The following is a 16,527-nucleotide window of genomic DNA, read 5'->3' as shown; positions in this document are numbered from 1 at the left end:
GATGTACAAGACTGGGCAAAAGAACGTGACATTGAACGGAGGTTGCATCTCCCCTGAAACCCACAAGCGGCAAGGTTGGTAGAAAAAAGTGGTGTATTAAAACAGCAGATTAAATTACCAACAGGTCAAACTACCTTGGCCACGTGGACTAAAGTGCCATCCCAGGCATTAACACATTTGAATGATCAGCCAGCAGGGCTTGTTGCCCCATGTGCCAGACTGGGGACCCCTGCTGAGAAACCCAGTACTGTAAAGGTAGGGAAGTCCTGGGAAACAGCCAGTGCCCTGACTGTCACTGTGGATCAACGGGCTATGCTGCTGAGAACACCAAATCCCATCACACCTGGGAAAGGCATTGTCCACTGGAATTTGCAACAGGACGTCCCACCAGGATGAGTGAGTTACTTTGCACCTCTGGGTGAGGGGGAACGATTCAGTCTCCCCTGGGATCCCATTGTCCTGCTGCAAGCCGGACCTGTGGAAACACACGGTACCTAGAATGGAACACACACCATTGAAAGAGGGGAGAAGGTGGGGGCCCTGGTCTGGCACATCACGCGCCCAGTCCATCTCTTCATGCCTGACGTGCTGTCTCCCCTGGCCAACATGGGTAGTATGCACAACCAGGTCAAGTTCCTAAACCTGCCAACCTCCATCTCCTCAAGGCCAGGTGGGCACGTTCTGGTTTCTGCTGGTATGATCATTTGGCTGCTGTCTTTGTTCCCTTCACTGGCCTGGATGACGTTATAGCACACATCCAAGCCCTTGCTAAATTCACCCAGCAAACCTTGAATGACACAGCAAAGCCTGTCCTTACTGAACACTGAAATGTCTCTAATGAGAAAGGTTGTCCTTTGGGGGCCATCCTGGTGGTGCAGTGGTGAAGTGTGCACATTCTGCTTTGGCGGCCCGGGGTTTGCTGGTTCAGATCCTGGGTGTGGACATGGCACCGCTTGGCAAGCCATGCTGTCGTAGGCGTCCCACATATAAAGTAGAGGAAGCTGGGCGCAGATGTTAGCTCAGGGCCAGTCTTCCTCAGCAAAAAGAGGAGGATTGGCAGCAGATGTTAGCAAAAAAAAAAAAGCTGTCCTGTACAATAGGATGGCCTTGGACATTATTACTGCCTTGCAAGGAGGCACCTGCCATTATCCAAGCAGAATGTTGTGTATTCATACCTGATGAGTCTGTTAATGTATCAGCTTTATTAAATCACACGAGGACACAAGTGCATGCCCTGAGTGATCCCACCCCCAGCCTAGGGGATTAATAAATCAGTGGTTCAAATCATGGGGCTGTTGGTGGAAAAAGTTGGTACTTATTTTGGTAATCATTATCTTAGTCTGTGTTTTCTCTTACCTGTGCCCCTGTTATTGCTGTGATATCTGCCTCCAGCACAGCCAGACAGCCGCCAGAGGAGCCCGCTCCATGAAACCCCCTGCTGACTGCGCAGGGCTCACTGCAGAAGAGGAGGCCTGTAAGACTGGAAGTGCAGGTCACGAGTGGTGGCGTGTTGGAGGAGGTCATCAAGAGGACGTGACCCCTGGTTGACCCTTGAGCTGGACGTTTTCAAGGACGCAGCCTTGAGAGAGCAATGTGCAGTTGAGACCATCCGGATGGTGTGCATGACTGAGCCCCATTAAGGCCTCTATGTAAACTTTTAAGATTCTGGTGGGTGGGTGCGGAGATCTACTCATATGGTGACCACCCAAGACAAGCCTCGTGAGTAAGTCCCCTTGCTTATTAAACCTGCCACCTACCCATCTGGAGTGGGCTGCCTCTTTCTTCGATCGGTCCTTGTCCGTGTACGGGGGCCAGTTTCAGATTTCACCCAGGGAGCTGAGGTCGCAAACCAACAGTCACTTTTACTCAGTAAATGTGTATTTAGTGCCTCCCATGATGAGGAATAGTTCTAGGCACAAGGGATCAACCAGTGAACAAAACAAAGTCCCTACCCTCCTGGAGCTTAGATTCCTGTGTGTCTTGGGATGAAGTGGTGAAGACTGGAAATAAATCTATAGCAATAAAGTCAATAAGTCAATAAATAAATCTATACACATCTAGTGATGAGAAGTGCTATGAAGAAAAAGAAAACAGGCTAAGGGGACTATAGCAGAGGGAAGAGAATGCTATTTTAGACAGAGTCATCCAGGAAAACAGCAAAGACCTGAAGGAAGACATGACATCAAGATTAGGGAATGTGAACCAGACAGAGCCAGTTCAAAGGCCCAGGGGCAGAAGACCAGTAGAGTGGAATCAGATGATGGAGAGTGGTGAGAGATGAGGTCAGAAAGGAGGGTCAAAGAAGGTCGTGAAGGGGAAAACCTTGGATTTGACTAAGATAGGACGCCAGCCACAGGAGGTATTTTGAGCAGTGACATGAAACGATAGGACTTTCATTTTTATACAATCGTTCTGGCTGCAGTGGGGAAATTGGGGAAATTTGACTATTGGTGGACAAGAGTAGAATCAGGGAAACCAGTTAGAAAGCTACTGCAATAACCCAGGGGTGATCACAGTGCATGGACTAGAGTGACTTCCAAATATGCAAAATATGCAAAAAAAATTCCAAAGTTATTTTAAGTACATACGCCATAAGACATAATTATTGTTTAAAAAATTCACCCAACACTTTGATCTTCTTCACATCTATTTACTTTACTTGTTCCCAATTATTATTTAGATTGCCTACAAAACTTCATGAGACATTAGGCAAAATCGACTGTTATTCTAAGTTATTTGCTGACAAATTTCATAACAGAGATAACATGTTTGTATCATATCCAATGTTGATAACTCTGAAAACATGTTTATTTTAATCAAACCAACAAACTTAAGTAAACTTTCACTTACCAAAGATTTTTTTAAGATTTTATTTTTCCTTTTTCTCCCAAAGCCCCATGGTACATATTTGTATGTTTTCAGTTGTGGGTCCTTCTAGTTGTGGCATGTGGGACACTGCCTCAGCATGACTTGATGAGTGGTGCCATGTCCGCACCCAGGATTCGAACTGGTGAAAGCCTGCGCTGCCAAAGCGGAGCACACGAACTTAACCACTCGGCCACCGGGCCGGCCCCACCAAAGATTGTTTCATATCATGTTAACTTGAAAGACATCTGGGTTAGTTTCCATTACATTTACATAAGCACTTACTTTAAACCAATTAAATAGAGCTCTTTTAGGAATTATAACATCTGGAGGTAAAAAATACCACACATATATAGAGAGAGACACACATACACAGAGACTCCACAGCTATTGTTTTAAAATTGCTGCCATGAATCAAGTACAGTAATACAAAGCTCCTTCTCTCGTTTTTTCTTCAGTCTTAGGAATTGGTGAAGGGCCAAATAACAGTTCCCAGAGAGGCTATAAGCCTTTTTGAGATACAAGAAATGCCTGGAATCTGAACTGCCTCTAGAGTTACTTTTCAGTGTTGCAAAGGTTTGTAAGTTGAGGACAGTTGCTCTTAATTCCTCAGAAATCTGGGTTGCAACTTAAATGGCATTATAGGTCAATCTATCAGTCCAACTACATCATCCCTAATTTGCTTCTTTCCCTCTGGGAGCTTAGTTTTATTTTAACTTAAGGAAGAAGGCCTGGAAAAAAAATTCTGATCAGGCTCTGAATATCAGCTTCCAGTTTGGCTGAATTTCTGATCATAAGTTGCTAAATCCTTTCAAATATCTTGTCAGGTTTCAGCTGGAACAAACAGTAGCTTTACTTGGCAGTACAGAACAATTCGATTAACCTTTAACATAGCAATTTCCCAGAAAATCTCTGAGTCTCCTTAACTCTGGGAGGAGGTTTTATGTTGGGCCCTCCTTTGAAGGTAGATTATGGGGGTGTCTGTCAAGCCATGATCTAATATATTTTTCTTTTAGATACATTTTGTAACTTAATTTTCTATTAGCTTTTTGCAATAAAACTTTCAATAAGGTTATTTTGGAATTCTGAAGTTTTTGCTCTCAAATGCACTTACAAATAATCTTATCTAATCAAATGTTCCTTCTAATGGCCAATGTAATTCCCCTGAGGCTGGTGGCAGTTTGGCAGGACCATTAACCACAAAAAGAAGTGCAACCTGCATTTTTGTCCAGCTATCTCTGATTGCAAAATGGGGTGAAAGCACATTTTTGTCCAACTGTTATTTTGGGACACCAACCTGATGATTCTCAAGTCAAGCCCTCAGGATATGAAACAATCTTGGTAAGATTTTTGCCATTCTTTGTAAATAGCTACAGCTCCTGGAACCTTTAGTTTTTGATCAATTGTACCAGAAGGTGGTGAGCTCGACTCTTTAAAGATTTCTTGAGTGCGAGTTCGGGGAGGGCGAAAAGGGTAAAAGGGCAAATATGTATGGTGATAGATAAAAACTAGACTGTTGGTGGTGAACACGAGGCAGTCTATACAGAAATTGAAATATAGTGATGTAGGGGGCTGGCCCCGTGGCCGAGTGGTTAAGTTCGTGCGCTCTGCCGCAGGCGGCCCAGTGTTTCATTGGTTCGAATCCTGGGCGCGGACATGGCACTGCTCATCAAACCACGCTGAGGCAGCGTCCCACATGCCACAACAACAAGGACCCACAACGAAGAATATACAACTATGTACCAGGGGGCTTTGGGGAGAAAAAGGAAAAAAAATAAAATCTTTAAAAAAAAACCCAAAATATAGTGATGTACACCTGAAATTTACACAAAGTTGTAAGCCAATATGACTTCAATAAAATAATGTTAAAAAAAAATTTCTCTATTATCTGGCTCTTAAAAAGGAGCCCCAAAGTGGGCACTGTAATTTTAAATTATCCCAGGTTGTCTTGCTAGCCGTTTACAGTTATCCTCATTTTATTAAGCACTTGCAAGTCTCCACGTGAAGCCAGCCAGAGTTCCCAGGGGAGGCTGCCCATTTGGGAACTAGCCGGCTTCTGGATGCTCGATTTCTCGTTTTGCTTTTAGTTTCATTTTACTATAAAATCTGAACAATTTCCGGGGACAGTGCAGTGGGTCAGACATGTGCTGCTTGTGAGTGTTACTCCCTAGAGAAAGGTCTTAAACATTCTCTTACATACCTCGGTTTCTCCCATGGGCAGTCTAAAACTGCCGTGGGGGTTTGGAGCGTTGGAAGACCACTCCTCATCTGCATATCCCCCTACCAGCCTTTAATTAATTAACCTGAATGATAATGGAGCTCCCTATGGGACCACTAGGAGTCATGAGGGTTGATCCTTGGACACGTCCATGTGGTTCTCAGTCACCTGAGAAGACTTTCGGCAGGAAGGAGCTGGCGTCTCTTCTCTTCAGAGCTGAACAAGTCAGACTCTCATTTCTCTGTCAAGCAGTTTGTTCAGACTTTATAAACACAATTCTTTCCAATTTAAAGCCAAATTATGTTTTTAAGGTGTGTGCTTTTCTCTTTTTTTCTTTTTTTTGGTGAGGAAGATTGGCCCTGAGCTAACATCTGTTGCCAATCTTTTTTTTTCTCCCCAAAGCCCCAGTACATAGCTGTATATCCTAGTTGTAAGTCCTTCTAGTTCTTCTACGTGGACACTGCCATAGCATGGCTCGATGAATAGTGTGTAGGCTAGCGCCCAGGATCCAAACCGGTGAACCCCAGGCGGCATTTAACCACTACGCCACTAGGCTGGCCCCTAAAGCCAAATTAAAAAGGTCAGCCTGCCCCATCCACTCCAAAGTTCCCCCTAGGCAACCCTGGCCTAGAGAAGTCCCGGTAGGTTCCTCTTTCGTAGGAATTCCCCTTAGGTTCCTCTTATTTAGGGGATGTATCATCACTCCCTTAAGACATCCACTCTTAAGGCTTGAAACAGCTCATATAAACTCATCAACTTAAAATAAGGAGGTCCTGGTTTCAGGAGAACTCACTGGGGTCACCTGAAGAATGCAGTGACCCCTGGGGCACTCAGTGGGCCCCTATTGGTACTGAACACCGATTCAGTGTAGATTCCAGGTGGTCTCCAACCGGTTTCTCTGAAATCCTGCCTCGACTATGTGGAGAAATGTCCACACAAATAATCAGTAATCAATCTACAAATCAAAGTTGGGGTGAGTTTATTATACCAGCCCGGTCTAAGGACTATCTCCCGGGGCCCTCCTTCCCCAAGGAAGGAAGTACGCTGAAGAAGTGGGGTGTACAGAGTGGTTATATACCGTCTCGGAACAAAGAGTATACGTCACACATGACAGGAATATCTCTTTTACTACTGTCATGAGATGCTTAGCTGGGATACCAGGTCAATGGTCACAAGGTGAGTACAGCAGGTCTCTGCTAGCACAGCAGGTCGGAAATCCAAGAAATCCTTAGTTTCTTGGAAGAAGTACTTATCCTTAAAGAAATGCAACATGCCTATCGTTAAGGGCATTTTTGGCTTTGAGACATTGTAAATATTTAAAGCAGATCTACAATGCATGCTCAACAGGCCCTGTCCAGTCTTTCTGGAAAGATAAGATCAGGCCGAAATAGTTTAAACCAAATGGCTTCCTCATATACTCGAATATATCCTATTGCTTCTCATTTATTCATCGCTACAATCCATGGCATAGGTATTATACCCATTTTACAGATAAGAAAACAGAGCGGGTAAGAACCTTGCCTGCGGTCCCATGGCTAGTGGGGGCCAAGTCACAGCCCAACTCTCCCCCCACCCAAGTCCTCCTAACTCCTACTGCTGCAGAAAACCTTCAAGAATCCAGGGACCACCCTCCTCCCGGCCCTGCGGTGGACTTCAGGCTGACACTGGGCTCGCTCCTTCCTCTTTCCAGGCTTGTTACCTAGTACGTATAAACCGCATTACCGGAGAGAACAGGAGCTTTCCTTATCACCCACCCAGGGCCCTGGCCAGTTGTCGCGCAAGTGAGCCCCACTCCATCCCTGAGCCGCACACCCCCGGGGGCGCAAAGGAGAGCGTGGGAGACGGCAGTGGACCAAGACTTTATTATTGCGGGGCGGCAGGACGAGCGCCAAGCTCAGGGCTCCCGGGCTTCTCCGTCTCTGGCCTCGGCCCGGGCGCCGTCGGGGTCCTGGGCGGGCTCGTCGGCGAACACCGCGCTGTGCATGGCGGCGACGTAGCTGCGGCCGCTGGGGTCGGAGAGGCGCAGCTGGACCAGGGGCAGGAAGCGCTCGGTGCTGAAGTAGCGCAGGGCCGGCCGCGGGGCGCGCAGCGCGGTGAGGAAGACCTGCGGCGGCGGCAGGAGGCGCGCTGGCCGGGGCTCGGCGCGGGGACCCGCGTGCCGCGCCCGCTCCCGGAGCCCCGCCGGGCGCCCACCTCCGTCACCGCCTCCGGGTCCTGTGCCGCCTCGCGGTACATCTGCTCGCAGTGGCGCAGGTAGCGGGAGAAGAGGTCGCGGGTGTCGGCGTCCGCGCCGTCCAGCGCCCCGCCCGGGCCGCCCTCCAGCTTTTCCTGGAAGGCGGTGTGCACCGGGCCGCACTCGATGAGGCTCACGCTGCGGGCCCGAGAGCGGCGAGTGGGCGCGGGCGGCTGCGAACCGCCGCCGACCCGGGAAGAGAGGGCGCTCAGGATAACCAGAGCGTTTGAAAAGCGGGTTACTGCCCGAAAAGCGCTCCCACATCCCTTTGAGGGCGTGAGACACTCTGGAGTCAGGATTCCAACCTGGCTGCGTCACTTACAGCTATGTGACCTTGGGCCAGTCACCTAACCTCTCTGGGCCTCCAACAGCAGTACCGACACCTCACTAGCTAGGTTGCAGGAGAAGCGAGATAAGGCGTGCCAAGCGCCCAGTACAGTGCCTGGCACACAACAAATGTGAGCCGCAGGAGGGAGGGGCCAGGGAGAACGCCTGAGAGCGGCTCCAACAAGACGGGGTGCTGGGGTCCCCAAAGGCAGGGTTCAGAGGGGACGGGGCGGGGCGGTGACTCACTGGACCCCAAAGGGCTGCAGCAGAACCGCCAGACTCTCACATAAACCTTCGATCGCGAACTTGCTGGCGCAGTAAATGGCATTGAAGGGCAGCCCTTCGAGGGGAGAAGAGGCCGCTGAGGCGCGTGGCGGCAGGGATCCGCGGAGAACCCGCGGCACCCCCCGCAGCCCGGGGGGGGTCCCACCAGGCCCGGCCCTCCCGCTGGGTCCCACCGGCTCCCACTCACCCATCAAGCCTCCCATGCTCCCGGTCACCAATATGCGTCCCGAGCGGCGGCGCTTCATGTCCGGCAGGAAGGCCTGAATCGTCCGCACCGTCCCGGCCACGTTCGCGTCCAGCACAGAGGCCACGGCGCCCGCCGGGTGCAGCTCGAGCGGCCCGAGCAGGCCCCGGCCCGCATTACACACTACAGGGAGAGGGGCCGCTGTGCCCACCTCACACGCGGCCCTCTGCCCCGGGGGGGCCCTGGGTGTTCCCTGGACCTCAGGACATCTTGCTTTGGACACGGGGCGGGCAAGGCTCCTGTACACAGGTTGCGGGGAGACTCACCCAGCACGTCCACGCGGCCCTCGGTCACACGTGCCCGGGCAGCGGCCACGGAATCTGCGTCTCTCACGTCCAACTGCAAGGTCTCCAGGGAGCCGGGAGGGCACCCTCGGGCCCGGGCCATCTCCCACAGTGGGCCCTGCGCCGTCAGGTCCCGCAGCGTGGCATACACTGGAGGTTTGGGGAGAGGACGAGGATCTGACTTCCCTGCTCACCCCTGCCTGGGCCCCGCTAGCCCCGGGGCTGCTCCCTTTTCTCCATCTCCGTCCACTCACGTACCTTTGAAACTCCGGGATGGGTCAGATGCCAGACGCAGGGCCAGGTGCAGGCCGATGCCGGAAGAGCAGCCGGTGATGAGCACGATGGTGCGGTCCATGAGGCGGCGGTCCAGGAGAGGCTGGGAGTGCTGGGCTCTGGTCTCTGGGCTGGATATAGGTGCTTCACCACGCCCTGCCCTCCAGGGTCCCCACCCCTTGTTGTGTCTGCCACACAATCTCAAGGCTAGGCCCTTCTGCTGCTCCCTGGCCTGATCTCCGGACACTGCTCTGGGTCAAGGCAGAGCTGAGGCCAATGCTGGCACCCTGCGGGCTCCTCAGTAGTTGGTCAGAGGGAAGGTAAAGCTTTGCAAGCAAGGTGTGGGCACCCCTGTGGGCAATGAGTGCCCTGGATGGCTCTTCCCCTGAGCATGCCTCTGTCTCACACGGACAATTATAGTTTTTGAAGGGTGTGAAAGTAAATGCTTTCGGAGGGCATTCTCAGTTCAAAGGCCAGGGGTTAGTATTAAAAATGGGGAGGCTGGGGCCGCCCTACGGCGGAGTGGTTAAGTTCTTGCGCTCTGCTTCCGCGGCCCAGGGTTTACCTGGTTCGGATCCTGGGGACGGACATGGCACCGCTCATCAGGCCACGTTGAGGCAGCGTCCTACATGCCACAACTAGAAGGACCCACAACTAAAATATACAACCGTGTACGGGAGGCTTTGGGGAGAAAAAAGCAGAAAAAAAAGATTGGTAACAGTTGTTAGCTCAGATGCCAATCAAAAAAATGGGGAGGCTGAGGCAAAGGGGCAGGGGAAACTGGCCCCACACCAGTGTCCACGCTATTGCCCTGAGTCCTCCCAGGCATTGTGGCAGTGACATTCTGACAGACAGACCCAGGTGATTCATCAGTTTATTAACGCGTATTAAAACAGTACTTTGATCCCAAACTTTGCCGGGGGGGGGCAGTTTATCTCCCTCCGCATGGTCCACCCATGCCGGATCCCACCAAGTAGGTCTTGAGTTCCTTCACCTAGGCCTGGGACCTTCTGTGATGCCTGTCCAGCTCTAGGCCCCGAGAACCTGCCCAGGCCTGGAGTTGGCGTCTGGGGAGAACATGGCCCAGGGGTGGTCAATCTGTCACAAAGAGCCAGCCACCCACCGGGGGTAATATTTGAGAAAGAACTTCTTGGCCAGGTCCACGGTGTCACCTTGGGGCTGGCTAGGATATCTCCGTGTGCTGAGGACAAAGGTCTCCTCCAACTCGAAGGCGTTCTTGTCAAACTGTTGCTGTTGGAAGGGGACGCCTTGGGCCAGGCTCTGAACCAGCATCTCCACAAAGAGCTGCCAGCGGGGCGTGTAGTAGTCAGCCACCAGGCCCGCCAGCTGCTTGTTGGCGTAGTCTAGGATGTTGCCCTCGGGCCCCCACAGGGTCAGCTGGTAGCGACTGTTCTGTTCATAGAAATGGGCCTCAGCCTCACTGACCGCCATCTCCCGGGCCTGCTTCAGCCAGCTGCCCAGCAGGAAGCGGCTGTCACTAGCTAGCACCTTGTCCAGTGCCGGCAGAAGCTCATAGGCCAGGATGCCTCCTGCCCTCAACAGGGGAACCAGCTCCTTGTTCAGGTAGGCGGTCCTCGCCTCCTCATAATACAAGCTGATCAGCTCCTGGGCTGCCTGGCGAGTGACATCCACCAGGTCGTAGAGGAAGGCTGGGCTGCTGGCCAGGGCGGGAGCAGCTGTCAGCAGCAGCCACCAGGCCTCAAACACATCTGATCGGTTGTACCAGACAGTGGTACCCATCTGCAGGGATGGCCGCTTGACCAGTGGGCTCTGATTGTGCCCACTGTAGGCCTCGGCCGAGCAGTTGTAGACACTCCTGAGAAGCAGCTTCCATGCTGTCTCTGCGTCCTTGTGGGAGACCCCGTACCGCCGGGCTGCAAAGCTGGTCACCCAGGCCTCCAAATCTGCCACTGGGTCCTTCCGCCAGCCCAGCTCAGCCATGAGGGCATAGACCACTTCGTTCTGGCCAATGCCCTCAGGGGTCATGCCCGTGCCTACCATGGTGGAGTTGGGGAAGAGGCGGGCAGCCGCAGGGCCTCGATTCACAGCCTCCAGGGCCCCGAACAGGCCATGGTTGCCCCCGAAGTTATGCAGCATGCACCAGATGAAGGGCTGGCCCTGGAACGAGGCTGTGCGGATATACATGGGCTGGCTCTCTGCAAACAGGTCCAGAACCAGGAGGCGGCCACGGGGCACCGCCCCCAGCACAGCCCCGACCTGGGCGGGCCCCCAGAAGGTGCGCTGGTGATGGAAGAGCCAGCCTTGGAGCAGCCACACAGCATCAGGGTCCACTGTGGTCAGGGCAGGGGGGACAGAGAAGAGAGGTGATGAGAGAAGGGGCCAGAGGGACATTCACCCCATTCTACAGATGAGGAAACAGAGGTCCAGAGAAGTTAAATGACTATCGCAGGACACTCCTGCTGTAATGCCAACCAGCAGGGCATTCCATCACACATGCCCTTCCCATCTCCTCTTCCCAGTTGGGAGCTCCAGGATAGTGTTGTCAAGCTTTATGGAACATCACGATCACCCAGAGGGTTGGGTAAAACATGGATTCCTGGGGCCTAGCCCCGGTCATCCTGATTCAGAAGTCTGGGGTGGGGTCTGAGAATGTGCAGATCTGACATGTACAGATCCGGGGCGATGCTGACGCTGCTGGTCCTGTCATACTTGGAGCAGTGCTGCTCAGGGGAGCCAGAGCCAATCTGTTCCCTTCCTGGCTGACCCAGAAGCCTCCTCGCCCCGCCATCCCAGACCTGGCCCCTCTCTACCCGTGCCCTTAAGTGGCAGGAAGGAGCGCTGGGTGCCCATTTGTGCACCAGGAAGGGCACCTTCCAGCTTTGGACATATCCCCTAATCTCCAGCCTGTGTTACCTACCTTAGCATGGAGATAGAGACCAAATAAAATATTTTCAATAGCCAGCACTTAATGACACTTCACTCTGGGCTGGGCATCATTCTACTTATGAGGTAGCCCATTTTACAGAAGAAGCAACTGAGGGACTGGGAGACAGGTAACTTGTTGCAAGTCACATGGGCAGGAAGTGGCAGTGCCAGGGTTTGAGCAGCTTGTCTGGCTGCAGAGCTCACCTCTCAACCACAGTGTGACTGAATGAGACAGTGTGTGTCTACAAGTGCTTGGTAAACTGTAAAGTGCCATGTGTTATTATTCCCAGACCCTCCTCCCACCCCCACTGACCTCGGCCACCCCATCTCCCTGAGGGTCTGGGGGGCTTCCCTGCCCCACTTGCCCCAGCAGCGAACCTGCAGTCATGGCCTGGTAGACAGCAGCTGTGGCTGCAGCGAGGTAGGCGGGCTCCGAGGAAGGGGGCTGCATCTCGTTGAAAGTGTCGGCCCCATAGATGTGATCCGTGCCAAACTCTTTGGTCAGCTCCCGCAGGAAGAGGCTCCCCACAACGGGGAATAGGGGGTCTTCTGGAGCCAGGAGGAAGGAGCAGGAGTAGGAGCAGTTGAAGTGTCCCCAACTGCCCAGCTGGGTGACATTGACCTGAGGGAACACCCTAGTGGGGGGGATGACAGTGCAGACATTTATTGGAGGCTGACAGAGTCTTATTCACCACTAGCCTCCCTAACTCATCTGCAGTTCCTGGAACTCATCCTGGTCTCTCATGCCTCTGTGCCTTTGCACGCACTGTGCCCTGCTCCTGGAGTGCTTTCCTCCTCCCTCCCTGCTTCTCCAGCTGGTTACTCCTCCTCGACATCTTTTTTTTTTTTTTAAAGATTGGCACCTGGGCTAACAACTGTTGCCAATCTTCCTTTTTTTTTTTTAAGGATTGGCACCTGGGCTAACAACTGTTGCCAATCTTTTTTTTTTTTTTCCTGCTTTATCTCCCCAAACCGCCCCTGTACACAGTTGTATATCTTAGTTGCAGGTCCTTCTAGTTGTGGGATGTCTCCTCGACATCTTTTAAGTTTCACCTCACCTGGAAAGCTTTTGCTGTCTCTCCCCCTCCCACTGGCTGAAACAAGTGACACTCGTTTTTCAATACCTGGCTCAGCACTGGCTCTGCTCTGAGCCCTTGCTGTCCCTCTTCCCCACACAGAAGTGACCTTGACAGAGGAGAAGTGGGCCCAAATATATTCCTACCCTTATCACTGTACTGCATCCCCCCTGCCAACGAATCTCCCACCAGGGGCGGGAACTCAGTGCTCCTTTGTCGCTGCATCCCCAGGGCCCAGCACAGAGCCGGGCTGGCAGCCCAGACAGCCTGACAAGCATTCACCGAATGTATGAACGAGGCTCCTGCCACCCGGGCCGGGGGGAGGCAAAGGGGCAGCCGGTGAGGCCAGCAGCATGTGTGAGCACTGTGAGAGTGCGGGAACCAGGCGCTCACGGGAATAAAGGAGGTGGTGACCAATGCTGGGCAAGGCTTCCTGAAGGGGGAGGGTCTCAGCTGGGCCTTAAAGAATGTTCCAAGCCACAGGAGACGATGGGTAGGTAGCACAGAGGAGCAGGAAGGACAGAGGAGACCAGTGCACCCCTACTACCACTAACAAGAGCTACCATTTGCTAAGACTCTGTGCCAAGCCATATGCATTTTCCAAGTGAGGAAATAGAGGCCCAGAGCAGTCACATAATCTGTCCAAGGTCACAAGGCTAGGCAATGGCAGAGCTGAGACTCAAGCGCAGGCCTACATCCAGGGCTTCCGTTTTCCTTTAAATCACGTCCTCAGGGGAAAGTAAATTCCCTCTCTGAGCCAAGTGGGAGGTGAGAGGGAAACCTCACCTGGTGATAGCCTTGGGGACATGCCCAGCGAAGGCAGGCAATACCGGGATCATGCCAAAGGAGCGCATCCGGTCGAGGATCCGATGCTGGTAGGAATGGAGGGGGAGCTGGTGAGCACGGACTGAGGCAGGAGGCCCTCACTCTCCCACGGCCCACAGAGTCCCCACGGTCCAGTTAAGAGCCCCGAAGTAGGCCAAATACCACCTCCCCAGGCCGGTGACTGTCCAGTCCCTTTTGCCTGTTCCCTTTCCCAACCTTTCACCTGCAGGTAAAGCTGCTTGAGGTGCCAGGAGCGGGTCAAGGGGCCATCCCAGGTGTGGAGGTTGCCCATGCGCCCCCAGGCCAGGAAGGCAGGACCAGTGAAGTACTCATCGATCTCTGACTGGGTCATGCCCAAGGCCAGGTACACCTGAGGAGGAGGGCGATGCATTGTATACATATAATTACATTCATCTCCATTCATTCAACAAACATCCATTCATCTCTCTCTGTGCGGTGCCCCAGGGTTACTAAGATAAAATGCTACCCTGCCTGCAAGAAGCCTACAGTCCAAGAGAAACAGACCTGTGAACAGGTGAGTTTACTAATATGTCACCCTTGTCACATGGGTGAGGTAAGTCACAAAGGGGCTCTCCCCAAGATGGGGAGGGGGCCTCAGAAGGCTTCATGGAGCAGGGCTGGCTAGAAAGATGGGTGAGGACACTCTGAAGGGAGCTTGCCCAGCCCCAGGTGCAGCCAGAGCCCTCAGGGCTCAGGGAGGGAAGCTCCCAGGCTGCACAAAACCTGAAGGCAATGGGGAGCTCCTGGACCACATGTGCATTTCAAAAAGGACAGTCTGGTGGAACCCGGGGAGCCAGGAGTCCCATTCAGAGGTTCTTGCAGGGGTCCAGGGAGAGGCAGTAAGAGCCTGAACTGGGGCCATGAATAGGGATGGAGAGGATAAGGCAGACCAAGAGCTAGATATGAGATAGAATCCACAGCAGCAGCTGACTGGCCGGAGGTGGAGGTGGGGAGAGAGGGGAGCCTGGCTTCTTAAACCTTAGAATGGGGTGCTGGGGTCCAGCCCACGGTAAGCACCCCTATGTGCTTGTTTCGGCCACGGAAGCTTTAGTTTCCAGAGTAGGGGGCCATCATGCACACCACAAACACTTCTGGAGCCCTTTTTCTCGTGCACCAGATGCTACGCAGATGCGGCAGAGGTGGGGACACCTAGGGTGGCCTGTGGGGGGGGCACGCACCCGCTGCCAGATGGCCTCCTGGCCATTCCAGGCCAGTGCCAGGTTGATGCCGTTCAACGCCATCCAGTCGATCTCCCGTTCCCAGCGGGCCCAGTCCCACCACACGAAGGAGTAGCTGTGCGTGCACACATTCTGGTAATAGCGGTACCTGTGGGCAGGGGCATGAGCTGGGGCTGGTCTCTGGGACAGAGAGGATGTCCTCCACCCCTAAGGGTCCATTGCCCTGGAACATGCCCCACCCAAGATCTAGCCCAGAGGAAAAGGGTTCCAAACGCGGCCTCTCTACCACTTCACTCCAGGATCCAACCCAGGTGGAGCTAAGGCAGAGTACCTGAGCTTCTGCAGGGCCAGCCCACCTGCTCTTAGCCCTCGTCGATGGTCCCCTAGCCTCCCAGATATCTGGGAGAGCATAATCCATTTTCATTCTGCTCTTCCAGAGCCCCTACTCTTTGCACAGTGTTTAAGTGCTATGCAGCAAAGTTGGTTCCTGTCCTGGAAGGGGGGTCCCTCTCTCCACAGTCTAATGGGGAGACAGATGTGTGAACACATCACCTCCATGCAGTGGGGCAAGCGCTAGAACAGAGGCCTGTGAAAGGGCAAGTGTCATTCCTCAGGAAACATCTTGGAAGAGAGGGCGGGGAAGGAAAGGAATAGCATTTACTGGTCACCAATTCTGCACCACAAAGTCTACGCCCATCCTGCGGATCCTCACAACCAACACTGCACGGTAGATGTCATTATTTCCATTTTTCAGATGGGCCAACTGAAGCTCTGAGAGGCAGACTTGTTCAAGGACACACGGCTTTTAGAGGCAGAGCAGGATTGGAAGCCAGAGTTGTGCGACCCTCAGGCCAGCGCTTCCTTCGCAGTCTTACTCAGCTCGGTAGCGACCAGGCTGGTGCTGGGGTGGGGCGGGACATCAGTGAGGGGTGGGCGCCCCGTGGGCTGGAAGCGGGAGGGCGTGGGGCCCGGACGAGTGGGTCTGGCCCGATACCTGTTGGGCGTGGCCTCGGTCAGCACCTCCGGCACTGCGGGCAGCGGCTGCGGCAGGCGCAGCTGCGAGCCCGACCAGGCCACATGGCAGCCGCAGAAGTCGCGTAGGTAGCGGTGCAGCCCCGCGGCCGCGGCTACGCCGGTGGAGCCGAGCAACTGCACCCGCGCCCCGGCGCCGCCGCCGCTCAGGCGGTAGGTGTCCAGGCCGGACTCAGCCGCCAGGGCGCGCTCCACCGACACCGAGAAGGCGGCGGCCGGCCCGGGCCCCAGCAGCCGGGTCAGCAGAGCCCGCACGGCCGCCGCCTCCCGGACCTCGTCCCCGGCCGAGCCGCCCGCCCCGGCCAGAAGCAGGAACCCCAGAGCCGCAGCCACCGCCACCGCCTCCATGGTCCAGCGATCTCAGCCTGGCGGCGGCCCCGCGGACAACCAATCCGGGCCTCGGGACTAGGGGGCGGGACGGCTCGCGTCCAATCAGCTATGGAATTCAGGTCACGTGGAACTGAAGCTAAAGCACAGGTCTGCGCCCAGGAGACCGGTTTCCGGGTCCCAGACCAGCGCCCTGAGGGTGTCCTCTGATCACACGTGGTGCCGGGAGCGCGTGACCCCAGTAACCTTAAAAATCCAGGGCCGATGTGACCCACTGTCCTCCCCAAGCGCCTTCAGGTACAGCGCGCATTCACGTGCAATTCACTTTCCTTCCATCCATCCAACCATCCAATAAATATTTATTTGGAGTTTACTTTGTATCAGGCACTGCCACTTCTCTATGGGGGAGCCCTAAACAACCAAATACTTTTA

At 53.8% G+C, this 16,527-nt stretch overlaps 2 protein-coding genes across 6 annotated transcripts; both read right to left on the bottom strand.

The window, feature by feature from the left end:
• Window positions 1–6,923: 6,923 nt before the first annotated feature.
• Window positions 6,924–9,361, bottom strand: HSD17B1 (hydroxysteroid 17-beta dehydrogenase 1). 4 transcript variants are annotated; one of them, XM_044745380.2, is made up of 7 exons: window positions 9,295–9,361; window positions 8,715–8,860; window positions 8,439–8,606; window positions 8,116–8,295; window positions 7,890–7,983; window positions 7,277–7,454; window positions 6,924–7,187 (listed from the first exon to the last, which is right to left on the bottom strand). In XM_044745380.2, the coding sequence occupies exons 1-7, from the start codon at window positions 9,330–9,332 to the stop codon at window positions 6,978–6,980; spliced, it is 1,014 nt and encodes a 337-aa protein (XP_044601315.1). In that variant the 5' UTR covers window positions 9,333–9,361; the 3' UTR covers window positions 6,924–6,977. The 4 variants fall into 4 exon arrangements, with proteins under 4 accessions (XP_044601315.1, XP_070339387.1, XP_070339388.1 ...); XM_070483286.1 differs by lacking the exon at window positions 9,295–9,361 and having other exon boundaries at window positions 7,890–8,295; window positions 8,715–8,945; XM_070483287.1 differs by lacking the exon at window positions 9,295–9,361 and having other exon boundaries at window positions 6,924–7,454; window positions 8,715–8,945.
• On the bottom strand, window positions 9,229–16,461 carry NAGLU (N-acetyl-alpha-glucosaminidase). 2 transcript variants are annotated; one of them, XM_070483285.1, is made up of 7 exons: window positions 15,731–16,461; window positions 14,737–14,884; window positions 13,761–13,907; window positions 13,499–13,584; window positions 12,015–12,271; window positions 9,853–11,041; window positions 9,229–9,410 (listed from the first exon to the last, which is right to left on the bottom strand). In XM_070483285.1, the coding sequence occupies exons 1-7, from the start codon at window positions 16,114–16,116 to the stop codon at window positions 9,368–9,370; spliced, it is 2,256 nt and encodes a 751-aa protein (XP_070339386.1). In that variant the 5' UTR covers window positions 16,117–16,461; the 3' UTR covers window positions 9,229–9,367. The 2 variants fall into 2 exon arrangements, with proteins under 2 accessions (XP_070339386.1, XP_014689277.1); XM_014833791.3 differs by lacking the exon at window positions 9,229–9,410 and having other exon boundaries at window positions 9,590–11,041.
• Window positions 16,462–16,527: the final 66 nt, after the last annotated feature.

The sequence above is a fragment of the Equus asinus genome, chromosome 13 (genome assembly GCF_041296235.1).
Source record: "Equus asinus isolate D_3611 breed Donkey chromosome 13, EquAss-T2T_v2, whole genome shotgun sequence".
NCBI classification, from domain to species: domain Eukaryota; kingdom Metazoa; phylum Chordata; class Mammalia; order Perissodactyla; family Equidae; genus Equus; species Equus asinus.
The sequence above is the reverse complement of the archived record's forward strand: the minus strand, read 5'-3'. Positions and strand labels throughout refer to the sequence as shown.